General features: G+C 43.4%; 2 protein-coding genes across 3 annotated transcripts; one reads left to right on the forward strand and one right to left on the reverse strand.

The window, feature by feature from the left end:
- The first annotated feature begins 530 nt into the window (after nt 1-530).
- LOC119131333 (sorting nexin-18-like) lies at nt 531-5,938 on the forward strand. Its single transcript, XM_037265676.1, has 4 exons — nt 531-1,669; nt 1,942-2,235; nt 2,327-2,709; nt 4,760-5,938. The coding sequence occupies exons 1-4, from the start codon at nt 930-932 to the stop codon at nt 4,984-4,986; spliced, it is 1,644 nt and encodes a 547-aa protein (XP_037121571.1). The 5' UTR covers nt 531-929; the 3' UTR covers nt 4,987-5,938.
- A 601-nt stretch (nt 5,939-6,539) lies between these two features.
- Nucleotides 6,540-16,893, reverse strand: LOC119131329 (chondroitin sulfate proteoglycan 4-like). 2 transcript variants are annotated; one of them, XM_037265671.1, is made up of 21 exons: nt 16,556-16,892; nt 15,078-15,238; nt 14,620-15,012; nt 14,406-14,524; nt 14,227-14,335; nt 12,837-14,150; nt 12,571-12,663; nt 11,970-12,464; nt 11,778-11,912; nt 11,486-11,677; nt 11,239-11,421; nt 10,972-11,148; nt 10,699-10,897; nt 10,484-10,615; nt 10,201-10,376; nt 9,941-10,133; nt 9,709-9,880; nt 9,258-9,624; nt 9,039-9,191; nt 8,385-8,966; nt 7,026-8,132 (listed from the first exon to the last, which is right to left on the reverse strand). In XM_037265671.1, the coding sequence occupies exons 1-21, from the start codon at nt 16,836-16,838 to the stop codon at nt 7,026-7,028; spliced, it is 6,735 nt and encodes a 2,244-aa protein (XP_037121566.1). In that variant the 5' UTR covers nt 16,839-16,892. The 2 variants fall into 2 exon arrangements, with proteins under 2 accessions (XP_037121565.1, XP_037121566.1); XM_037265670.1 differs by having other exon boundaries at nt 6,540-8,132; nt 11,778-12,464; nt 16,556-16,893.
- Between the last annotated feature and the right edge of the window lie 9,540 nt (nt 16,894-26,433).

A 26,433-nucleotide genomic window follows, 5' to 3' on the forward strand; every position in this document is an offset into this window, starting at 1 on the left:
TAATTTCTAAATTAGCTGACCTCAATTATGTAGCATGTTGAATAAAATAAATAATAAAACGTATCAGTTATTACACCCTATTCATCTCTCGTGTCCACTTTAAATCATTGTGTAATGTGACACTGGCCTCTAGCTTCCTGACCTTGTCATTACATATGTATTTTTAAAAAATATATACTGCACAGTGAACATTATACAATATTACAACGTAAAAATAATATTAAGTGGATGTTTAACTGACAGTATTATCTCAACATACATTTTACCCAATAGCTGGATTGATGGAAAGATACAAAGTGCTTTGTAGGTTTTAAAATTGTTTTGCTTTGTCTCGTGTTGAACTGTTATCAACCTTTGCGTTGAAATGTTGCCTTAAAAGTTTTTTTTTTTTTGTAACTATGTGACGCCAAATAAAGCTCCTTTGCTTTGCTTTGCCTCAACATAACGTGGCGAGTTCTGTTGCTTGATCAAACTTGCAGCAGACTCCGCCTCCTCGGTTCTTCTACGTGTTGGGACTTGGTGCCTTTAACTTACAAGCATCCCGGAGAGAGAAGAGGGGGGAACGAGAGGCACTTCAGTCCCCTTTTTTGGGTGGTCCGGTGAAATAAAGCAGCCGCGCAGCCATCGCAGGTCTGTCAACCTTTTTTTTTTAATAATCAATCGGATGTCTTGTCAAGTTTTTTTTTCCCGTTCTCCAAGTTGCGCTTGGAAAGCGACTGATATTTGAAGCAGCAGCTGCTCGAGAGGAGAGGAGGTCGCTGTCGGATATCTGATAAGGTTTCTGCTCTACTTTTCCTCCCCCGTTCCGCGCAGGGATTACGCGGACAGGAAAGTTTCTGCCTGCAAACTCAATCGCGTTTCTCCAAAGATCTCGGAATGCTTGGAGGTTGCTGAGCAGTTAAAGTAAGCAAATTAAGCTTTGTGTAAGAATGGCGCTTCAGGCCAGGGTGTTGTACGACTTCCACTCGGAGAACCAAGGGGAGATAACCATTCGTGAAAACGAGCTGGTGAGCTTGTTCAGCGAGGAGGAGTTGGAAGGTTGGTTGGAAGGGAAGAACAGCCGAGGGGACGTCGGCCTCATCCCGGCCTCCTACGTGGAGATCATAAGGGACCACATCACCTCCAACAACAACAACGGGTTCTCCTCCCCCAAAGTTGTGACTCCCACACATGCCCCCTATTCCCAGCGAGGACCCGAGGCGGGGAGCGTCGGCAGCGGCGGGGGAAGCTTCCACACCAGCCAGGGCAGCGATGACGACTGGGACGACGACTGGGATGACAGTTCCCCGGCCACCGAGACTCCAAGGAGTCTGGGGACCTCACCCGCTTCCTTGTACCCGGTCACCACCACCCTGCCGGCCCGGCGCAGCAGCTCCATGCAACCTCAAGCCAAGAGCTCAGCCACGGTAGGAAGAAACCTGAACAGGTTCTCAACTTTCGTCAAGTCCGGAGGAGAAGCTTTCCTTCTCGGGGAGGCGGCTGCTTTCGTCAAAGATGGGGACAGGATTTGCGTGGTGATGGGCAAGCACGGACCCGAATGGCAAGACGACCCGTACCCCTTCACGTGCACCATCGACGACCCAACCAAGCAGACAAAGTTCAAAGGCATGAAGAGCTACATGTCCTACGGACTGACGCCCACTCACACCAATGTTCAAGTCAACCGCAGGTACCAAAGTCTTCTTTTTGTTGCTCGCCACTTCCTCACTTGTGAAGTTTATGTGGCTTGTGGCCTCTTCCCCACTGTTGTTCTCAGCAATCAGCAAAAGCAGAGCCAAGAGCCTTCTGGCCTCAGGAATAGCGTATTTCCTCTCGAATTCTCTCGTGCATTTTTCCCCCTCATTGTTTCTTTGTCTTCTTTTTTCCTCACCCAGCATACAGCATGTTTCCCAAAGTCAGATCTTTGAATTTCTCACACCTCCATTTCCTCGTGCCTCGCAGGTACAAACATTTCGACTGGCTGTACGCCCGGCTGGTAGAGCGATTCCCGGTCATCTCGGTTCCACATCTGCCTGAGAAGCAGGCCACTGGCCGCTTTGAGGAGGACTTCATCTCCAAGCGAAGGAAAGGCCTCATCTGGTGGATGAACCACATGACCAGCCACCCTGTGCTGGCCCGCTGCGACGTCTTCCAGCATTTCCTCACGTGCGGCGCCGACGAGAAAGCTTGGAAACAGGGCAAGAGGAAGGCGGAGAGGGATGAGCTGGTCGGAGCTAATTTCTTCCTCACAATCAGGTATGAAGAGCTTACTGCTAGTTTGACATCTCGCTTTAAAGCCGGACGGCATCTGCTCAAAGACACTAAAAAAATGTCCTCTTCCATCAAGCACGCCCGACGTCCCGCTGGACCTTCAGGAAGTGGAGAGCAAGATCGAAGGCTTCAAGTCCTTCACGAAAAGGATGGACGAAAACATCGTGGTGGTAAACACCACCATCAACGAATTTGCACGCAAGCAGATAACAGGATTCAAGAAGGAGTACCACAAAGTCGGACAATCCTTCAAACTCCTCTCGCAGGCGTTTGAGCTGGACCAGCAGGCCTACTCGGGAGGTCTGAATAAAGCCATCTCTTATACCGGTGACACCTACGAGGCCATCGGGGATTATTTTGCAGATCAACCACGCCAGGATCTGGATCCCATTTCTGATCTGTTGGATCTCTACAGAGGACACCTGGCCAACTTTCCTGACATCGTCCATGTACAGAAAGGTTAGACAATGCATGGTTTTCAAGTCAGATCTGGAAAAACACATTCCAGATGGTCGAGTTTAGTTTGGGTCATCACCTCACATAACGGTATCTATGGAGACTCTGCAGTTAGTTCTTTGGAATGATACAACCTTGGAATCCGACTTAAGTTAGGGATTGTAATTGTATCAGATGGGTACCGGTAACAAAAATTCTTAAGCACCTAGCAGTCAGGCCTAATCCCAGTTCAAGTTAAGAGTCAGAAAAATAATAACGATCCTTTAACAGAACCAAAAAGAAACCTATCGAGCTGGCGCCATCTGGCTTCTTCGCCTTTATTATTCGTCTATGAAACAATTTATAGGCAACACTCCCCAAACCCCGCGACCCCTAACCAAGCGCGTCATCTGTTTTCACTTATTACAAACTCAAGTGAGAGCAGAAAACCGATACCCAACATCGAGACGTTTATTTTTGTGTACCGAGAGAGCCTCGAGTGAACGGCTCCAAAACACACTGCAAACACAACAAACAGGAGTTAGCTTGTTGGTTCCCCGCGGTATGGGAGGAGGGGAGCCTCCGCTGGCATGCAAAGTCCTGACGTCTGCCAAACCTGGAGGCACCGTTTCTATAGTGGGCTGAGCTCTCTGTTTACTAGATACAATTGCAGCTTGAATGCTCCATTACTGACAACTCTTTCTAACTTCGGTTAACTAGCTAGCTTGTAAGGCTGTTTTCTTGTACAGAAACACAGATGTTGACCTCATTCCAGTCCAGGAATGTCGACTCGTTATTCCTTCTCTCTATGCTGAGTATCACCGATGAGCTCATCCACACCACGAAAAACACTTTTGACTACCTCCATTGAATGACGGATAGTTCTTGTTTTACTCAAAAATGCCTTTGCGACATGAACTTGGGATGTTAGAACCTCTATCCTCCATTAGTCACTGCTGAGTAATATGAAGAATACGTCACAACCTCTAAAATCTTGTTGACCTATATGTCACTTTGCAGCGTCAGGCCACAGGTCCAAAGGCTAACATCTGATTTGAATGAGAGCAGATTCCAGGGCCTCTTGTCCAAAGTTGCCCTGAGACTGGAGGAATGCAAAATAGAGCAGTCTCTGGGATTAGTTTTCCCCTCCTCCTCCTCCCACTCTTTTTTTCCCCTCTCTCGTTCTTTCTTCCTTCTGGTTCTCTAATTTGAAGAGAAGAGATAGACGTTTCCCACCAGCTAACGGTACAAAGAACACAGTTCAGATTACGGGCTGCTGATCGCTAGGGGTTCAAAGTCGAGTATTATTTCATTTGATTGCGTAGATAAAGTTGACGGGACGGGGAAAAAGATCATTGTGTCCTTCTTGTACAACACCAAGTCACAAAGGTCAGCGAGCCAAACAGTGAGCCGTAAGCTAGCTTGCGATTTCTTCAAGTTCGCCCTAAACTTTACAGTTCCTCATCTGTTTTTCATCCTTCATGTCTGCCAAAAGTGTTGTACTTCCCCCTTTAAAAGTTGAGTCACTAGACATTTTAAGGCATTACTCAGCAGAGGGTCAGGAAGGACGTCTGGGGTGCAACTTTTTTGTTGTTGTAAAGGCAGCTGTAGCGAGAAACTGTTTCTTTCTGAAGTAGATCTGCCTTAATGGCTAGCTGGTGTTGAAATAATTGAGTTTACACTATTGACTGGAACAGTTCTTTTTCTTTTATGAAGTTCCCTAGAGACTAGATGCTCCAAAAGATATTTTATTAACTAACTGACTAACTATAGCAACCTTAATTTTTGGCTAACTGCTGTCAAGCTAGCTCCTTGGCTAAAAACAGCTGTTTCCCCCCTGAATAACGGTTTAATTTATGTTCCCACTATCATTCAAAATGCGATTTTGCATGAGTTTCTCATTAAAATCTATCTTCCGTCTCTTCATAAGCCAACCACACCATTTTCATTTCCTCATAGATTGAGTCCTTATGAAATGTCATATTGACGTCACTTTATTTCCCATCCGAAACAGTTTGTTGCCTTGGCAGCAAAAGCTAAAAAGTAACTCGCTTTCTCTTCCATCTTGTCTAAGGTGCGCTGACCAAAGTGAAGGACTGTCCCGCGCAGGAAGGTGATCTCCACGACCGTTGCAACATCATCTCGTGCGCCACGCTGGCCGAGATCCAGCATTTTCACCGCACACGCGTACGAGACTTCCGAGCGCAAATGCAACACCACCTCCGAGAGCAAATTGGCTTTTTCCAAAAAATCACATCCAAGCTGCAGGACGCCCTCCAGAAGTATGACAACGAGCAGTAGGATGATAAAAAAAAATTGGCGGTTGGAGGCGGAAAAAATTATTGACTGAAAAGCAGAGTCCTGGACCATCATGGGGGAAATAAAATATACGGAAGGTGAATGATCCACTCAGCGTGATTTGCATTGTTTTGACTATAGTGGCCACAAGCTATCTGCATTTCAACTGAACTGGATGTTTTAAGCATTTAAAGACTGAATAACCTTTCCATATATGGAGTGCATAGGTATTGGTTTGCGATTTCAATTAAACTGCAGGAAATGGCATGTGGATCATTCAAACAATTCTGCTACCATAAACCAATACAAAAGTATTGCTCTACAAGCCCCGCCCCTTTCTGCATCATTCTGGAACCATATAAAAAAATGGCGTCGTGGAAACTTACCTACAGGGTTCAATTTCCACTGAGGTTGTCTTGGTCCGATCCAGGATGACCAACTGAGATTTCCTCCAGCTCCTCGGAACCCTGAAATAGATAAAATCGGACGAATGTTTTATTGATTTGTCATCATCCAAATCTCAGTTGACTAACATTACCTTTGCATGTTCATTAAAAAACTCAGTTATTTTCTGACTGGAAAAAAAAAAAAGGGTATATGTGCGCTGTTCATTGGCCAGTGATGTCATTTTATGACTTGCTTGTCGAGGTCATGATATTTCTCTTTTACTCACACTAGTAAGGTCAGTTGGGGTAGTAACAGTTTAAAAGAATGTTTGAAACCATATCTGCCTCTTTGTTTAAACATTCCGCATGTTCGTCTAAATAACTGATATTGTTGGCGCTTCTTCCATTCTTTCTTTTGGATACCGCATTTCAGATTTCTTTTCACATACTCTGGAATGAACCCAGTGATTTTTTTCTTAAAGGGCAATTAGTTGTTTGTGGAGTTTCATATGAATTCAATGTATTACAACAGGACAGTATTTCCATAAATAAATGGATATAGGACATTATTCAATTGTGTCTTTGACTTTTCCAAAGTAAAAATCTGATGTTGTGTGTCCAGTGGCTGATATGAGACACCAGCTTTCAAAGCGTACAGCTCAGATTACCCTTCATTATTTAGCCTGACCTCTTCCTCCTTTCTGCTTCCTTTTGATTTTCCTGTTTAACAATAAGCCATTCTTTAATCGGGTTAATGTGTTTTTTTTTGTTACGTCCGGCTTCTGAGATGGAATTGTTTTTCTGACAAGCAGAGGCCTGTGAAACCAGATCTAAAATACACGGTCATTTATTTGTATTAAACTGTATGAGTGCTGTTTGACAGCCCAAGTAAATAAATTGGTAATCTGTTTTTCTAAGCAGAAAAAAAAACGAATACAAAAACTGAAACCGTTACAAGATGCCTCAATATATTCTTTGTTCAAAATACTGCAAAGATCAAAAATGACAATTTCTTAAAAATCTGCCATTTTAAAGTTTCTGTCCTCTTTACAAAATATAAATTAAATTGAAAATGAATGAAGTTATTTTCTTTTGAGAGGCTCGGGGACTTAAAACAAATAGTCTTAGACTGATTGCACATAAAAACAGCATGCACCATTAATTATTTCTAAAAATATCTTTTTATTGAAAAATAAATCTTTTACAGTGCGTAGTAAGATGCGAGCAGGAAGAAAAGGAAAGAAAGTTAACATTGTGCATGGGTGAAAGCAGTTCAACGAGCAGTCACGTGAGAGCTTATCAAAGAAAATCAAGCAAAAGCAAAACAAAAGTCAGTATTTACATTACTGCATATTGGGACTATTTAAAAAATAGAATTATATTGCTACATTTGACTACACTCAGTATTTCTGTTTCTATATGGCGAATAAAATAAACCTGCTTGAGAACAAATAAATACATCATTCCATCACGTTCATTATTGTGGTTGTAAATTAAGCTCCTCCCCTTTCTTCAACATGCTGTGGTTCCTTGGCACAAAAAATGCAGCAAAGCAAACTTTTATCTTCGACAAGGCTTTGACCTGAGCACATAAAAAGCAATTATGCGATTTTTTAAGCAAAACAGGAATTGTTCCCTCAAAATACCAAATGTCAATCAAACCCAATACTGGTTGCCTTGAAGCGTCGGTATGGGGGATTTGGCTCTGCGAGAGGTCTTGAATTCGACAGACATGGCCGGTAATGAATTTCTGCTAATAACTCTTTCATTACTTTGCCAAGTTCTCAAATGTTCATCACTGCTTGTAGCCTCAGTATCAAATGGCCCCCAGAAGGTCATTCCAGGGGCCAGACTCCGCCTCCTGGGGCCTTCCGGTACCCTCGGTGACACGGGACAGCTGGCAGCACCAAGCGGGGTGACCACCACGGACGGCGCAGCCATGCTTCGCTCCGACCGGCCCGAGTCTGGGCTCCCCTCGGCGGGTAACTGCACGGCGGCCAGCTCCTGAAGAAGTCGCATTCGAGCCTGCTTCTCCTTTTGGTGTCGGAACACCAGGATCAACACCACGAGGATGACAATGAGGAGTAAACAAGCCAGAAGTGGCAGGATGATGAGCAGAGGGTCCGAGGAGGGTCGAGGGAGGACCTCCACGTGAACCGGACGGGTGTCAGGAGGCTTCGCCAGAGCGTGTTCTGGCTCGGAGGGGGGGCGAGGTTGCGGGGGGGATTCCCGTCGCCACATTGCTTCATCCACGCCACTTTTGGCGTGACTCCGCGTGTGATTTGCCGTGCGGTGGTGAGGTCTCGGCTTGTGGTGGGTCTTGTTGTGGTTCTTGTGTATCAGGATGTGAGGATGCAAATCCATTTCCACCCCGCTGGACATGGGGGTTTCCTTCCCCGCCATTCCTCTCCCCCCTCCAGTGGTTGTCTTATTCCTTGTGGTTAGCAACGTCATCTTGTGTTCACTACTCACACTATCCGTGTTTTTCAACCCAGGCGGGCCGTGATGCATTTGGTGGTGAGGTAAGATGGTGAAGTGAAGCTCACCTTTGGCCGGCTGAACATTTCCGGCCTTCAGCAGGAAGACGAAAGAATCGTTGCGAGGCGTGGCGGGGGCGTGGCCCTGCGACGTCGCGAGCGAGGATTTGTTATTGGGTAGCGGGCTGTCGCTCAACGTCTCCTCGATGGCGACGCGTCCTTGAACCACGTCGCGGAAAGTAAACGACTTTAAGACTTCTGGGGCTCTGTTGGGGCCATATGTCATCTGCGTACATGCAGGCACAGCAGAAACAATGGTGCTCAGCATCGTTAATACAAAGATGTTTTTGGTGACCTCTAGTGGCTAACCCATGTATTACATGGTGAAGATAATTTATTAAATTGGTCGGGGAAAGAATTTTGACCAGATTTTTTTGTCAATCTGTTTTCAAAAACAGTATGAACATTTTCATACTCCAAAACACCGCAGAGCTATTACGAAATGAAAAAGTGACAATATGATCAGGAGGTGCCTTACCTTGACTAGCTTTCCATGTTTGGGTGGGGACAGAACCTCAAAGACCGGATTGGCTCTGCTGATTCTCGCCAGCTCGGAGGCATCCATCATGGCTTTCCCCAGTTTGACAGCAATGCCGCTGGGGACTCTCACAGGTTCTCGCAGATAGATGAGAGGCCGCACGACTACCTTCACCGTCTGGGCGCTCACGTTTCCATATTCGACACCCGGCGCCGAGGCCGACACGGAGATCTGAAAGCTGTCCTCCGATTCGCTGAGATCAGTCATGTGATAGACCACACGGCCATATTGCAGATCCTCGTGGAAGAAGGTCTTGACTTCTTGATCGTTTATAGCGATGCGTCCGTGATGAGGGTGCGTGGTGACCGTGTAGGTAATGTTGGCCTGGTTGTGACTGTTTGTTTGAGCTGCCAGCTGATTGGTCGTCAGGATCACCGCCGTCCTGCCTTGAACTAACGATAGGCCGGTGTTGTTCACAATGAAAACAGAAGGCTTGATCACCTCCAAACTGAAAATTTTGTAGAGTGGACGATGGTGTCCGTCAGTGACGTTAAAGTAGAACATTCCAGTTGATGGCTCACCCTGGAGAAGCCAACCCAAAAAAGGTAAGGAGACAAACGACAGAAATCAATCGATAAAGAAAATACTTTTCACCTGCTGTGTAAAATGTAGCCGACCGTGGTTGACGTCATACTGGGTGAACGATGTCACCGGTTCTGGTCTTTCGCCCAGCGTCAGGTAGCCGTTGTTGGGCTTGCTAATCACTAGGTAATGGAGCTCCTCTGGAGGGGTGTCGTGATCTTCAACCTGTTCTTGCAGAAGAAACTATACAGCAAATGTATTTTGTATCAAGAGCTGCAAAAATGTTCCCACCTGAAGACTGTCCGGTCCGAGAACGACTCTTTCCCCAACGACGACTTTTATACTCGGGGATCTGTTGCTAGTCAATGGCGGCTGGTCATTCACCGGTGTCACCGTGATGTTAAAAGTCTTCGTGATTGTCAGGCTGTCCTCGACGTGGCGATCAGGCACAAAGTCTACCGACGGAAGGGAGGACGAGGCCGAATAGAACGGCAACGAGGAGGAATCGGATAAGTGAGACGGAGGTAAAGACGGGGAGGCATCCAGAGGGGCCACCCGGGCTTGGAAAGTGAAACTGTCGCTTGTGGTCTCAGAGTCATCATGGATGTATGTCACGCCAAACTCGTTTAGAGCCAGCTGAGAGAAATTTGGTTGCCCCCTTGAAGAAAGAAATAAAGCGTATTTGAAAAATCGTCAACACCAAAGTTCACAATTAAAACAAATGAAGAAAGAATCAAGGAACCTAGTGAGGTTGCGTCCTTGGATGGACAAAGCGCCGTGGTGCGGCAAGGAAATAACCCGGTAGATGACATGGTAGTCTTTCTGGATTGGCTTGGGTACTTTCTCCAGGAGATTCGATGCATCGAGTTTCGATTTGTCAATTGTAACCCTGCCGCCCTCTGACACCACAGCACCTGCGAGACACATTAAGTTAAAGTTCTCAAATGAAATATATTTTCTTAGACAGCGTTTACCTGCATTGTTGGAGAGTTTGCTCTCATGGTGATGATTGTGACGATTGTTTGGCTGATTGGAGATCAAGAGTGTGAAGGTGGTTGGTGGCAGGAAAGCAGGAGGAGAAGATACAGTGAAAGAAAATGTGTCTTCAGCCAACCATCCCGCTGAAACCGGTTTGTTCTGATCATACAAAATAATCCCCGAGTTCACCTGGGGCATAAATGAGAACTTGACTTTAGAAGATAGCGACTAAATTAAACCTTGTTAGAGTGTCTACCATGCTTTGTGTGAATGTAGAAATGTCCCGAGTAGAGTTGTCTAGCATATGACGGACCAAGCGGCCAAGTTTTGGGGGAACGGTCACGGTAAACTCCACTGTGTGGTGTCTTCCGATGTCATTGGGTTCGTTGGTCACCACCTGAAGGTTTTGCTCAGAAATTGGGGTCAATGAACCTTTAGTGTGAAAAAAAGGATACAGTGAGTTTTAGACAAAGTGTATTAAAAAAATCAAATAAAACAAGATTTAATAGGATATAGTAGGCTAATAAGAGTTGCTATACCTCGGTACACCTCAATGGGATGGTTTCTTTGTAGTGTTAGAACGAGGGAATGAGCTGTCGTGCTGAAGATCTGGCGAGGGGCAAAGTTCACGCCATCATTAACTTGGAAATGGAAACCTCCGGATAAAGCACCTAAAATCAGCAATACAAAAAGTGCCAGCATCAGTATAATAACATTTGTTTATCAACCACCTCTTGAATTTTGGGAGTCTCACCACTGTGCACAAAGACCAGCTGGCCATTTTGAATATGACTCTGTGTGAAGTTCAAGATGTGTTTGGACAGGGAACTCCTCAGAGCTAGATAGCCGTTACTGGGCGGTGTGATGATGAACTCGAGCAACTCGGGTGGAGTGTCTGAGTCCTCCGCACTTAGATCATCCGCAGAGATTTCGGTCACAGAACCCACCCAAACCTGAGAAGAACCACACGTTTGGATTTAGGAGCAGAAATAATTTGGGCCCAAAAAAATGTTGCAGCGTCACCTACCTTCAGGCCTTGGTTGTTTATAACAACAGGTGTCTCATCATTGACAGACGTGACATTGATGTGGACAACACGTGGAAGACTGTGCTTCTGGTTTTCCGTCTGGTTGGCCATGATGGTGAAATTGTCTCTCACTGTATCACTCCCATCATGGATATAAGAAATATATTCACGTTCCACCTGGGAAATCCAAATTCATGTCGGACAAATATAAGTATGTATCCCACACAAGATGGATTTTGAATATTCAATCTGGAGACTTGTGAGCACCTCAGTGTGCGTGAATGCCGAGATGGGCATCCCTGGGATCCGACTGTGCTCCAAGTGACCGTGTCGTGGAGGAACGATGATTTGATAGAGGAAATTCATCCCTGAGAAGTGATGACTGTCTATCGTGATGATGTCAGGTGTGATCGTCAGAGAGGACCCCTCATCCAAGATCAGGTCAGACACCTTCAGAATTTAACAGGACTTGAGTATTGTTCTAGCTCATGTTTACATTTTCTACAACGGTTACCTTCAGTGGGAGACGTTTGGGAATAATATCAATCTCCAGTTGAATTGGCCCAACTTTGGTGAGGCCATTGGTGGCCTCCAACAGAACAGAGTCGTTACTACTGCTCCTTCCCGTAGTCCTCTGACGATAGATGACCAAACCCTGGTCGATGTCTTCCTGGGTGAAAGAGGTTGTTGCCTGTCGTCTGAATTCCTGATTTCCAAGAGGAAAAGTCAAATTTGAAAGCTTTAACTCACCAATTTCATTGTCTGCTGGAAGATGATAATGAAAAGCTACGGTTGAGTATGCGCACCTGGAAGAGATGCCGATGTCTTCCATTTTTTGGTTGACGCTTTTCCTGAAGCGAAGACCTTTCGATAAATCCGAGGGTTGGAGGTTGTTGGATGGTGAAGACTATCTCTGAAGGATGGCTGTCTTCATGAAACACCTGAGGATAAATAGATGAAAATGACGTTTCTTGCAATTCCAAGACCGACCGGCTTACCTCTAAATTGTTCTTGCTCAAGGCAACATCGTGCCCTTCGTCCACCACCACTGGAAGATTCCTTATGACTGTTGGAGGCCTCTGATGACTTTCAAGGTAGATTTTTATCTGCACCCCAATGTCCAGATGGACCTCCTTCCTCCAATCATCAGCCAGCCCCTTTCCACGTCTCTCCCTTGCTCTTGCAGTGATATTAAACCCATCGGATGACTCATGGCTGCCGTCATGCTGATACATCAAGTTCTTCATCTCCAGATCCTCCTGGGTGAATGATGAAACGGAACCTGCCACTGCTGCTGCTGCTTCACTTTTCTTAAATTGGAGGACTCCATGTTTGGGTGGAAGGAAAACTTCAAATGTGATTTGCTGTGGAGTTCGTATGTCCAGGTTACTGAAGACGCTGATATTGTATGAGGTTAGAGTTGTTATGCCACCCTGCTGGACCATGAGGCCTGTGTTGTTGCTCACTTCCAGGTAAGGATCTTGGGCCTTCACCTGAATCAGGGAAATATTAATACATTAGTAAATTTGGGACATTACTGATTTTAGGTCTTGAACTTGAGAATCGGTTTAGGTGTGAAAATAAATAGAAACACTTTACCTCCATTAAGGTAGAGACATAATGTTTCCCATCTGACACAAAAAGGACAAAACGACCAAAGCTCACGCCACTGTGTACAAATAGCACATTTTTCTGTTGGATGAAATAACAAAAAGAGATTGTTGAGCAATAAAAATAAAATCGAAAAAATTCAATTTTAGAAGATTTAAAAGATTAGCTCAATGATTACTTTGGTTAGGTCTGGGACCAGGTTTCCAATATTTAGACAGAACAATCAAATTCCAAATAATAATAATAATAATAACCTGCTTGAGATCTTGCTGTGTGAACTCGTAGAGTTTGTGATTGGGCGCACTGGCCAAGACCAGCTCCCCCATTGGAATCCCTCTCCGGGTGTACACCAAGCGATCATCCTCAAAGTCCGAGTCATCATCCCGGTAACAGAGGTCACTCAAAGTCACCAACCTCTGTCCATCTCGGGCCACGTGGAAAACTTTATCGACAACTCTAACAGGCCGCTGATCATTGATGAGTTGGATGGAGATGTTGACGGTGTGTTCGACTGTGTTTCTTTCCTCCTTCCTGCCATTGACTTTGTAGACCACAATTTGAAAAGCAAAATAATCTTTTTTAGTCTCGCTGTCATCGTGGACGTACATCATCCTTTCTTCGATGATATCCTGATTGGTGAAAGCTACGATGTTGTCATTTATGGAGGTCAAGTTGGAGAGGTCGATTCTCCTCAGTAGACCGTGTCTCGGATGCGCCGTGATGCTGTAGTGAACCTCGCGGTTACTGGCGATGTTCGTAAAGAGAATATTTTTCGTAATGATTTTACTTCCTCCTTCCACAACGAACATGCCTTTGTTTACGACGGTGAAGTCAGTTGACTCGGCTCTGATGTGGATTCGGAAGTCCAGACTTGAGTTGGCGAGAGTAGAAATCACCTGAAAGCTACAAATGTCTCTCGTGTCATCGGGAGACTTAGCTAGCAACTCGTACGTCACTAAGCCATCTGTGATATTCTTCTGGCTGAAAATGGAGTCAATTTTTAGAAGTTTATCGATGAGAAATAGCTGACCTTTCTTGGGTTCTGTTAGAAGTCTGAAATAAAGGTCACTCTCGTTCAATTTGACCCCCTTGGTAATCACATGAAAGTCTTCAGGAGTGACAACAACTTTGAGAACACCGTTGACCTCCATCTTGCTTCTTGTGACCTTAAAATGAATCCATCGTACCACGATCGGAAACACGAGTTCTTCTGTCGCAAATGACCCAATGCTGACATTACATCGGAACCCGTCGGTGATGTTCTGAGGTTGGATACCACGGTAAGTGCTGACGTACCGGATCTGTTCTTGTTCTAGAAGTTTCTGAGAGAAGGATTTCGTTGGTTTCCATTTGCTACTTTGGTGTAAACGTTGGAGCTCGCCATATTGGGGCAGCTCTGTGACATGATAGAAAATCTCCACAGGCTGATCAGCAACATTAATTTGTACTGCAAGATGATTGGTGGTGATGAGCGACGTTCCGCCCTGGTTCACTTCCAGTCCGGTGTGGTTCACCAGTTTGTACTCAAGCTCCACTGCAACAATCCTCAAAATGACTGTCGTGCTGAACTGAAAAAAATCGGAATAGTTGTGAAGCATCCAATCTCCATTTTTGCTTTTTTTTTTTAGTGACTACAAGATTTACCTTCTGACCATCGCTGACCCTGAGTGCCATTCTGGAGGTAGACACCCCCGTGTGGACAAAGCTAATCTTACCCTCTTCCAGATCATGCAGGGAGAACACTTTAATAACCCTGGAGAAATTATACCAACATATTTTGCAAAGACTTTGGACTACACTGGAAATCCACAAATCCAACCAACCTGTCCGGGTGATCTTCATGTTCAAGATGTCCGGCCTCCACAAAGTTTCCCATGGAGTTGAAGACCAAGTCGGCTTGACTGCTATCAGGGTCTGATACGTTGAGCATATCTCTTGTCAGCTGGGAATATTTCCGATGTATACGTCAGTCGTTCAAGTTTGATCAGATCATCACGTGCTCGCTCGAATTTTGTCCAGGAACTATTTGATGCCTACCTGCCGTTTGGTATTTTGAAGAATATTAAAAATATTTCCACGTGGTAGGCTGAGAACCGGCGCATCATTAATAGGACTGATGTTGATGTCAAAACGATACAGGTGATGCTCCCTCAGATACGCAGGAAGCTTCTTGTTGGAGCTTGAGAAGATGGAGAACGTAAAGTAGTCATGGAGATCCTCTGAGCCGCTATGAACGTACATCACACGACCCTGCCAGAGGTCAAGCATGCTAAAGGTCAAGTCTGTCTCCTCTCCCTGGACTGGGACTGCTCCCTCTTTGGGATCTTCAGGACTGGGGTCAAGCTGCAGATGGCCGTGAACTGCCCGTTCCTCAATCCGGAACATGAACTCGGATGGATGCAAACCCAACTTTGTAAAATCAAAATTCACCTGAAAGATTCGAACAATTGCTTTAGTATCGATTTATTAGGGAAAGACCGAAGACAGTTAAGTACCTTGATATGCTTGGGCTCCAACGGTGCCCAACTTCCTTCTGCAACCTCGAGGCTTCTCAATAACAGGACGTTGGAGTCGTCGCCATCACTTTGCGTTGTCAATGTTTTCAAGAGAGCTTCCGCTGTCTGCAGCTGGGGGGCGCTGTTGCCATTAAATGACACTGGAACGATATGAAAAGAGGCATTCTCGATTGATCGTAAATCTTATGTTTTACCAGAGATTAGCTAAATTGGCTAAAACTGTATATGCTAGCACTTCCTGGTAAACTTTAAACTAACGGACTTGGTCTGCCCCCCCCGTGTAAGAGTGCTAATGCCTTTTATTGACTGGGCCTGTCAATGTGCTGTGCGCTCTGCACATTTTACCTGCAATCCAAATTCAATAATGGCAGCTAATGCACTCCGGAGTGGGCCATCCGAATAGTTTTCTGCCGCTAATTAGTTGACCTAAATTGGACTTTTAGCTGACGGAGGTTGTGGCCTGAATTGGACTTAGCCAGGTTTAGAGCAGAATGACAAAATATGTTGATTTTTGCAGTTGTGGGGTAGAAATGCACCACATGATATTGAGAGCTATTTTTTTGAGATTATCAAAATATTAGAAACATTTGTGCAGATATTACATCATACCATTTTCAACAGGAGCAATGTATTCCTTTCGGGTTGCCAATGTGTTTAACATGAACACATTTGTAAAGACCAATGCGGACTTGGACTATATTGATTTGACCTAAAACGCATCGGCAATGGAGCGATGCTGTCCATTAGACACTGTGAATGTGGGTCAACTAACTTTGAGCATCCTGAGTCGGTCGCCAGGCAATCACAGGGAAAATTTTTACAGTCTTCGGTTCAGAATACCTGTAGAGAATTTACAGAAATACAGGCCAAGACTCGAACCCAGAACCCCTGAACTGTGAGTCAAATATGCTAACCACTATTTCACCATGTTACTTATGACTGACAGAACCACTCAGTCAGCAAACTGAGGTAGCTGCTTGTCGCCTCGAAGCTTATAAAACTCCTGTCAGTCTGGCTAATCTTCTATTGTGTGGATTACCGTATTAGTAATGGAACAGCACTCACACACCTCGAGTTTATCCAAGTTTTTCCTACAATTAGTCAAATGAATGGAAACACTGGGGGAAAGTTGCTCATTGCATGTGATTATAATCACATTTTTAAAATTAAAATTGTTTCAAGGGATGGATGCCGCAGTCGGATTTAATAAATTAACTCGGATTATAAAACAGGATTCATCGAAATTAACTTCTTTCAAATGTGAAAGAACATAAAGTCAAATGTTAAAAAAAATGTTATCAACTCAATGTAGATTTTAAGTGCAATTTGCAAGTGTGGGTTATAAAAAAATAAGGGTCTTACAACTGACCCTAAGACAGGAAATGTAAATTGTTTGACATACTTTCACAGTGCAAAACTGAAGGTCAAATAGACATGATGCTTCTCTAACACCTTACCTGCATAAACTTGTCCTGTGGAAATGAGCAGCAGCAGAAGCAGCTCAGCCACTAATCGTCCCATTGTTACTTGCGCTCTAAAAAGTCTCAAATAAGTGCAACGTCTGCCTTTTTTGCACAAGTTTAGTCCATCGTTGGTGTCTTTGCATGTTATTTGCAGCGAGTGACAGGCTGCTGGATTTGTTTGACTGCCTCGGAAAAAAAAGGGGGAAAGAGTACCTGTGCTTGTGGGCGTCACTGTGCCAAAAATATTCTCCTTGTTATAGCGGATGTAGTGCCCCATATGACCACAAGGGGACAGGGTTATCCCAAATACTGATACAAAATCGCAACACAAAATTTGAATTATTTTGGTGTTCTTCTTTGCATTGTCGATTTATTTTTTAATATTAAATTACGAATTATTGGTGTTAGGTGACAAACATGAAGTTAGCCTTCTCTAAAATATTAACTGAGTGGCAAACCGCTAGGTGGTGCTGTTAACAATGTTTTGAACATTTAACAGATTCAGTGACAAAAACTAAGGTCATTTATTTTATTTATTTTTATTCTCATGATGGATTGAAACATCAAACAAGAATGATAATTATTGACCAACATAACCTTAAAACATTTTTTTTTTTTTACAAAATTAATTAAAGCACATTCAACTACAACAAACAGTCTTAAGATTGTTAAATTGTTAGGTATCGACAATTTTCCCATGTCAGCTAATCGCGCTTGTTTAACCCAAAACAGCCTCCAATTGACACGAGTAAAGGATTCAAATGTACAAAAACGATTTGTAAAAATCATAATAGCAACAAGCTTCAAAAGAGAAAGTGAAAAAGGGGAGCCCTCCAGCACCTGATGCTAAGTTTCAGCTTGAAGGAGTACGTGCCATCAAAAGCTCTGAAAGAACACTTTTCTTCTTCACATTCCGCTCAGCTCGTGCATGAGAGGAGAGCTTTTTTTTTTTCTTTTTCCACCCCCTTCCAGCTTGAGTTCCCATGATGTTGAATAATAGAGAGTGCCGCCTGCTTTCTTAAACGGAGAGGTCACACCCAAAATGGGTCACAGTTCAGCCGGTGTGATGACGAGCGCGCTGGTGTGTTTTAATGAGCGCGGCTCCCACACAGGGAGGATTAACGTCTTGTCCTTAAAGGCTGCAAAGACAACACACTAAAAACAATAGCTTTTCTTTTCCATTTTTCCCTCTTCCTCATTAAGTCCTTTCTCAGCATAGGAACCCATTTGTAAGGGAAATTCTGAAGCGGAAGGGCAATTATTATTCTTTTCCAGCAATAAAAATAAAATTTTAAAAGGTGCCGGTAGTAGCAGCAGCCTCAAATTTTATTAGCTGTTATGAGATTAAACAAAAGTCAGCCTTTCTTGTACTTCTGTTTGTGATGCTGTTTAAAGTCACTCAAAATGTTTTGCTGCAGTGAAGTGAGCTGAGTCAAAATACCCAATAATAGTAGGTAGCGAATCTAGGAAGCACCAGGCTTGAGGATGAGCCCAAACGGATGACGCACTGAGGCCTATTTTAATACAGCGGCTAAAGCAACAAAAACAAAAAACACAGCTGGAAGGACAAAGCTACTTGTTCAAGTACTTAAAATACAAAGTGGACCTAGCTGCGAGGAACACGCAAGCGTCTGCCGCCCTCTTGGAAAAATAATGCGTGGCTTCCTTTTCTCTTTGCACTTCCCATCCTTCCTTCCTCACCTTTGAAGAGGGGTCATTCGAGGACCCCCATTTCGAGTGGCCCAGCTCCCGAATCCGGAGTCTTGTATGATAAGACAAACTAGCATAAAGGGCTACATAACTTGCATGATAATTGCTTATTGCAGAGGATAAAGAATATATACCTGTGAGTATTGTTATATTTTATTTTTTATATTTTATGTCTTGATGCACTTTTCAAATGCGGTGAAACACTGCCACATAGCATTTAGCATTGTTTTTTTTTAGCATTAAGCTTGGTGGACCGAAGGCAAAGCGATTTGGTTATTTTAAACACAAAAAAAACAATTTTTTGTTTTGTGTATATTTTGCTAGTAACTTCAACTGTTACTTTCAGTGCATTTTGAACAGAGAGTGCCATCTAGAGGAGTAAAATAATACTACAGATTCATGAAGCAAATTTGAAGCTTCGTTTTCCCTATCACTTTACCCACCTGTAATATCTGAATCCTTTTTTCAAAAATGAAAAAGAAACTGAGATGGACTTCAGCTCACCTTTGATCCTACAGGACAAGGTCTATAAAAATATTAATGGATGGATGAATGGAAAAACCTTTCAATCTCACACATTGGTCCATTAGCCCAAACCTCCGCACAGTCGTTGCTCAGCTGCGAAAAAAGGAAGTAAACAAAAACAAGAAAAAGGCACCTATGCAAATGAATGAGTCACTCTAAAGAGAAAAAAAAAAAAGAAAAACGTTATGGAAATATGGATAAAATCATGCGGGGGCTCTTGCGTAAAGCTTGGCCTGAGTATGCAGTCCATTTCCAGCATAAATACTGTAATTGAGTGACACAACCGTTTTCTATTTATGAAGTGGTTGCATAAGAGCGGAAAGAGAGAAAAGGCCCATATTTCAGACGGGGGGAAAAAAAAGAAGAGCAAAAGGAGGTCAGAAAGAGGCAGGAGAGTGAGCAGATAGTATTGCTACACTGCTCGCTTTGTTCTACGTGCGTGAGGCGCCATGTTTCGGGGAACTTTGCAGATATTTGATATATTTCTCGCTTGCAACTTGATGCTTAAAGCAGCTGTTGACGGGCAACCTTTTCTCGTTTTCCGGATGTATTTGTGTGTTTTTTTTTAATTGTGCAGTTCCGCCACTAGAAATATGCTTGAAAAAAGAAAAAAAAAAAAAGGAAATCTGCAGAGTCAGTGTTCTGAGTGACAGGAAGGGAGCAAGCAAGGAAAACCACTAGTGGTTCTCTTTTGTTTTTATTCTCCAAATGGAAAGATTGTGAAATGGAAGCGGGCATAGACATAAGCCAGGGGGTCTCCCTCATTTTAAATACAAAACGGCGGTGGTCCTTTCACCTCTCCATCCTCCAGATCAGCTCCGAAAAACATTTGGCCCCAGCTGCCCATCTGACCCTCCGCCTTAGTTAACATCGTTAAAGTGAAACTTTGTCTGAATCACCGCGTCTGTCTGTAGTCAAAACAAGAGCTCAAGCCAACAAAACAAAAAGGACACGCATGGTGCATCGCATTGACTTCCACACCAGGCACAAAAAAAATGACCTTTGAGAAGACTGTTTGTTCTATCAGGACCCCATGAGTCACCTTTTTTGTGATTTAGTAACAGTAAATACATTTAAAAATCACGCCCTCTCCCTGAAGCAAATGTCCAGGCTCCCGTTGCAGTAGCTTTCTTCTGATCTTTTCCCATGCAGCATCTAACTGGATTATGAACGCTGATACAATTTCCCAGTGTACAGTTCACTCGCTAAAAGCTAATTTTATAGACTGGCTGGCTCTTTTGTATTCCTGGGACCAAACCGCTTCCAGCTAATGTGGTTGAATTTAAAAGGGAATGTGGGTGTCTGGAAAACACATTAGAAGGAGACTCCCTGGAAAATAGCCCAAATGAGATGTTTTACTTGTTTTATTACTCAGTATCATTTTAGCATCATTGGAAAATGAATAAATAAATAAATATAAAAATAAAATAAAATAAAATAAAATTTTAAAATAAAATAAAATACAACTATGAACATAGTTCAGTAGCAATCTGCGATTATGCTATTTTTGCTACATCATTAGATGAAAATAGATCTTGAATTCAATTCATATAAGCGCTAACAACCCCCAACTATAGTTTGGCCCTCAAATACACACACGGTCAGGTCAGGGGGGGGAGGTTCAAGAAAGAGCCAATTGTACTGTTGAGCTAATTAGCAGTCATGGGTCAGGAAAAAAAACACCTAAACAGGGTCAAGGGGTGAGACTGTATTTTAGTCATCAACTGAGTTGATATGAATCAGCCATTGTTGCCACCCAAACTGAGTCTTGTTGTTATGCTGGGCTCTTTTAATACAGGAACTGCGTGAGCGTCATATGGGCTATTTCTTCCTAAAATTTACCAACACCAATTGCACAGCATGCCGTGATTAGATTCTGTGGAGGCCAGTGAAACATTTGGAGTGATTCCAAAAGTGATGTACCGCTAATAGAGATTAGCGTGTGTTTTGTTTGAAAGCCAACAAAATGTCTCACTTGTAATATGAATCTTACCCAGCGGCCAGTAATAACACATCTTGCACAATACAATTTTGTTTCCGTTCAGGAATACCTGTTGAAAATTGGAAATGTACATTTTTTTTGTGATTAATCTTTTGCTTGAGTGATGAATCACTCCCACGGGAGAATCACAAGTGGGCATATCGCTCTAAAACAAAAACAAGTCTTCCCTTGTGCGTCCCAGATTCACATCCCAATCAGCATTAAAAATGAACTCGGGTCGTCCCTTCCATGCCAAGAAACAATTTCAAAACCAGTACGTGGATAATAAATGTCTATCCGCGGTTAGACTCGACAAAACATTTCAGGATCGCGGCATTTTGTGAAACTCAACCATAATGATGAATATTTGTTACCCACTCGAGGCCTTAAACCGCAAATTGTGTCGACTTTTTTTGAGTATCAGTTACGGAATATTCCCCCCCTAGAAAATAAAAAAAGCATCTGCAAATGCACTCAGAGGAGCCCCCCTGCCATAACAAACTGACATCTGAAGAAGACAAAGTGGCGGGAATGAGCGGATCACACGCAGACGCAGACAGACAGGAATGTTTGTCCTTGCTCGTTAGTGACGCACTATTTGTTGTTGTGCTCTGCTGCCGTGCACTTATTGTTGCGGGAGGGACATTTTGCACTTGTTTGGCGAGGAGGAAGAGGAGGAGGGCGAGTAAGGGACAGAGGGAGGGGTTTTGTTTTGAGAATGAAAAAGTCGAGGGTGTTCTCTTTTCGGTTTCCTCCTTTCCCTGAAAGACCCCCCACCCTAGGCCTGATCCGTCTCCCTTTGCCACCGTGTCTTTCCTGTACAGACCTCAGACCTGTTCCCACACAATGTGGGACATCCCCCCCTTGGAAAGCACACGTAAGCAAAAAAAAAAAAATAAAAACATGTTTTTTTTTTTGAAATCAGCTTAATCAGTTTTTGCCTTTTTTGTCCTTCAGCCATTTTTATTGGCTTACATTTCTGTTGCCAGCTTTGGCCGAGCCCATTAGGGATTACTTAGGCTGTATTATGATTCATTTGAGCCAAGGAGGACAGATGTCCAATATTTTTCAAAAACCTAAATATTTACGCTCATCCATGAGTTCTGTTTCATATGTGTGACCATTAGATTCATAAAAAAAAGTTAACATCCTTCAACTGCTGCATATTACGCAAGCGCTTGGCAAGGGTGTTGAAAAAAAAAAGCCTTGAAAAGTGCGGGCTAAGATCGAAATCGAGAAAGGAACACAAAGCTCGCTTCCTGTTTGTGTCACATTCAAACTCCTCCCCGTCCATTTCCATCCCAGGGGTTTGTTTGATTGTGCACCTGCAACGAAACGGCTGGCGTAAACAATTTGAAGGGGGCTCGCCTCTTGACTGGCCTTGCAACGTTTCTACTGGGCAACAACACGTGCGCCGAAACAATACTTAGGGCTGAAAACAAGATGGATGAATAGAAAGTACAGGATGCATATGGAGGCCTTTTGCATTCCTTTCTTTTAGTTTGTATGATGTCACCGCAAAGCGTTTAGAAGTTGTATTCATCTCATTATGAAGAGGAATGATAAGAATGTTGCTCCAGCTGCCGTTTGTTATCAAACAATGAAGCTGGTTGACAATGATGGATGTGGTTAAAAATAATAATAATAATAATCACAGTCGGCACCTGTAAAGAGGATTGAGTTACATCTGCCCAAAAATATTTTTGGGTCAGGATGGGCGAGTATCGATAAGTATCGGTACTGAAGTATCGGTACTCACGATGGGGATCGAGGTTATTTTACAAGGAATTAAAATTTAGGATAAGAAAAATTGCCATTCATGTCATGCATTTGAAAGGAAATGTTCTTTTCTTGACATTCATTTGGCTTTTTTTTTTTCTTTCTTTTCTCTGCAAACACTGTTATTTTTAAACTGTCCATACTTCCCTCCACCTTGTCGAATGGACCTCAAGTCTAGCTAACAAAAACCAGCCCCAAAACATTCTGCCCGCCACTGCCATATTTTTCTCTAGGTGTGGTATTCTTTTGATCTTTTCGCCCAAAATACCTTTAAGAATTATGGCCAGAAAGTCCAGCCTTGGTTTCAGTGGACTGTAATAAAATCTTGCAAACACATGTGGGAAAATGTGTTCTGCTCTGATGAAACCAAGGTTGAGCTCACCGTGATTGACTAACGCACCCCGCCCTCCAAACATCTCACCCACAATCCTGACGTGACGGAAAATGAACGCTTTGACATTTTTGGGGTAATTTTTTGGACTTACTAACAACGGTGCATTTTCTCATTGTGTGAAGTCCTGAATTCGGCTGCTACATTCCTTGGCCCGCTTCCCGAACCTTAACAGCTATGTCCGAACCTCAAAATATACCCAAAACTAAACCCAGACCGGATTGTTAACCTCAAAACCCAAGTGACATTATCAAGATGACGTTTGACAGAAAGTGGCGACTCAACAAAACAAAATGAAATTTTCATCTGAGTCCCCTACACACACACACACACACAAACACTGTACATGCACATACTGCTAAGTGCACACATATACTTCCCACCCGCTTCATCTTGGCGAAGCACCACATCTGCAGACAGTGTAGGAGTGGTTTACAGTAAAAACCACTCGAGCTCCAGTGAAATTACAGAACTAAATCAAAACACTTGCAGGCTGCACTCAATCCCAGATGGACTGTGCCTTGTGTTTTTATGAAGCATGTGGGCAGCTCACATCCTATACGCTGACCTTTCCTGCCTTTAATACTTTATAGGGAAACGGCATCAAGTGTAAGGGGAAGGAATAAAATGCAAGACTAGGAGACAAACAAGGATCAACAATCTTGAATATGATATCAATAAGGTCAACTTGTAAATATTTTTGCCCTTTTCAATTTCAACCATAGCGATCAAGTTGGACAAAATAAAAATAAAAATACTGGTTTTGTGATTATGAGAGAGGAAAAAGCAATTTGGTGCTGACAAACAAAACAGTCTTGCCTCGCTTTGATGAAATAAAAAGGTAAGCATAAATTCAAACGTGACCACTTTCAATTCATCTTGACTGACCTCCATTTGCAGGCATGTTCTCTATAATGCCATAAAATATAAAATTCCAAAAGCTATCCGTGTTCTCTTAATGGTCATTACATTATTCAATAACTCAAAAATGTTTTTTTTTTTGGACCATAGGAAATCCAAAGTTTTCTTTCCACTCATAAATTAAATTTTTGTTTGGACAATAGGACAATCTTTCCACAGAGGATGTCAGGCAAAGTGTGTTTTGTACATTTGCCAATGTGAAAGTTTGTATGTTTTTGTGGCAACCCGCTTCCATCCTCAGAGGATATCTGTGTGTGTGACATGGAAGTTAAGGCTACATGCAGGAAACGAGCCCTCTGTCCCCCATCGTCATCCATCAAAAGCAAACACGAGTGGCGAGTTGAAGGTGTGGAAAGTGGAAGAGGAACAAGAAGGTGATCCGTCATTATCCGGAGAGCGGGAACAAGCAATATGTTCCGCAAATGAACATTTCTAACATTTAAGATGAAGTGATTCAAGTCAAATCTGACCATGCTGCTTTGGAAAAAAAAAATAAAAAAATTCTGCTGAATCAGCATGGTGACAAAATGAACCAGTCGATAAATTGAGCTAATGTTTCTGTTGAATGGAATTAGCTTGCCTTTATATTCCACAGACATCTATATGTGTGTCGGCGTAACCATGACAACCACACCCTGATATTTCTCCTAAAAATTGATGAATTGAGACAGATTACTGCAGTGATTTATGTCCACATATTATCCATCCACCAGCTTTGGCTGTTTTTCCCCGCCAATGCTTTTCTTTAGTGTGTGAAAGGGATCCACAAAGTTGCTATAGAAACTCACGTTGGAGGTCAAAGAGGTCCCGCAGAGAGATGGGTCACTTCCAATAAAGAAGAGAACGGGCGGACTAATCGGTGAATGGTGCCCAACTGTTTGAGGCTATTTCTGTGGAAGAGAGGAGTGATGAGTGTGCACGTATGATTCATCTTCCAGTCAAATCTATCTTTACTTTTTCTGTTGACCAAAACAAGATTATGCAGAAACTCAAATCACCTCTCGGAAAATGTGAATTGATAAACCTAATATTTCCATTCAATATGAAATCCATACCCAGCTGCTGCCTCCAAATAACCGGCGGCTTCATATTTTTACGAGCTCTTGGCTATTTTTGTGCTGCAAAGTGAAAAACACGGATGATTGGCCGTGTATTGTCTGAATGCAGAAAGGGTCGGGGGGCTTCCAGTAGCTGTGTCTGAGCTTTTACTGGAAGCCTGTGAGTCACCCGTCTCACCCCCCTCCCCCTTCCTCCAGGCCACCTAAACAACCCCCACCCAAGCCCCCCCCCTCTCATCGGGACTATCTCCTCACTTGTCACCCGTTGCAGGTCAGCCATGAAAATAAACACCAAAGTGCAGCTATAGTGAACGCATTCTTCACAAGAAAAGAATTCCACACTAAAAGCCACATTCGACCCCGCCCCTCCTTTTCCCAAATTGCGGGGGTCCCTCTCCCACTCTTCACCGCCCCCCCGTACCCACATCGTAATGATCTCACCCAGCTGTCATTGTGATCCCACCGGCACTCACGACAGCACAGGCAGATGACATCATTTGTTTTGTCAGTGATTACGAGAAATGCACAACGATTCAAAACAAAATCACTTCGGGAAAAATTCTATGCTGTTAGGTTGACAATATCCTTGAAGTGAAGAATGGCGTTACAGTCAACAAGTCAAAAACCCTCGAGGTGAAAACTCAGCCGGAAGATGCAATGTGTTCACAATCCACACTCAGCCAGTGAAGTGAGTGGCGTAGGAGTTGGTTTATTGTAATGACTTGGAGTCAGAGAGCATCTATTCTCGCCATGAACAACATGTGTCACAATGGAGGCGTCAGCGATCGAAAGCATGAATGCATCCCACAACCTCGGACATACGACGTAAAACTCTGGTTATGCAATGAGAATGCAAACCAGTGGATAAATCTGGGATGAGGTTTTGTGGAAAGGGGAATTGTTTAATGATCAGAATCTAGGCCAGATTGGAAAGCTGGATGGAATTTTTTTTACCTGCTGGGAGCTCAGTCAGCAGAAATGACCAAACATATCCCTGTTGTTGGAATATGTAAAAATCAAACTGTTGGCCAAGGTATTATTGGATTGACTGCAGCTATCAGCTCTCTTGGCAGTTAATCCCTTTCAAAGCCCGACTGGTTACTTGGAAAAAGCCAATATAGTGTTATTACCATTCTAACCACTTCCCATCAAGTTTACTTTTCACTTTTATATGCAATTCTCAAACTATTGTGATACTTACCACTGGAGACCTTGAAATATTGTCAATAAAATGCATTGGGTATTTTTTTGCAAACATTTCATTTAACACTTCAAACACACAAACAAATCCATTGCATCCGGAAAGCGTCTCACAACTGAAACACTGACGTCTATCGGTGAAAAAAGGGACTGCTGGCCACCAAGCCAATCAGCACTTAGGTAGATTCGATTTTTTTCACTACCCCGCTACGATTGGTCCATTTGGATTTCCGGGAACCGCCTTCTGAGCGCCCATTGGTCAGATGTTGCGGCTCTGTGGGAGTGATTTGAATAGGCCTACTCGCGC

The sequence above is a fragment of the Syngnathus acus genome, chromosome 12 (genome assembly GCF_901709675.1).
Source record: "Syngnathus acus chromosome 12, fSynAcu1.2, whole genome shotgun sequence".
In the NCBI taxonomy this organism is placed as follows: Eukaryota; Metazoa; Chordata; class Actinopteri; order Syngnathiformes; family Syngnathidae; genus Syngnathus; species Syngnathus acus.

What these genes read in the sequence shown, in the direction of transcription:
- LOC119131333 (XM_037265676.1), top strand. Translation starts at nt 930, where the DNA reads ATGGCGCTTCAGGCCAGGGTGTTGTACGACTTCCACTCGGAGAACCAA. An exon ending in AATGTTCAAGTCAACCGCAG is followed by an intron (nt 1,670 to 1,941) that starts GTACCAAAGTCT and finishes CGTGCCTCGCAG; the next exon opens with GTACAAACATTTCGACTGGC. An exon ending in AATTTCTTCCTCACAATCAG is followed by an intron (nt 2,236 to 2,326) that starts GTATGAAGAGCT and finishes TCTTCCATCAAG; the next exon opens with CACGCCCGACGTCCCGCTGG.
- LOC119131329 (XM_037265670.1), bottom strand. Translation starts at nt 16,838, where the DNA reads ATGGGGCACTACATCCGCTATAACAAGGAGAATATTTTTGGCACAGTG. An exon ending in TGGAGCCCAAGCATATCAAG is followed by an intron (nt 15,013 to 15,077) that starts GTACTTAACTGT and finishes CGAATCTTTCAG; the next exon opens with GTGAATTTTGATTTTACAAA. An exon ending in CGGCATTCACGCACACTGAG is followed by an intron (nt 11,149 to 11,238) that starts GTGCTCACAAGT and finishes TGGATTTCCCAG; the next exon opens with GTGGAACGTGAATATATTTC.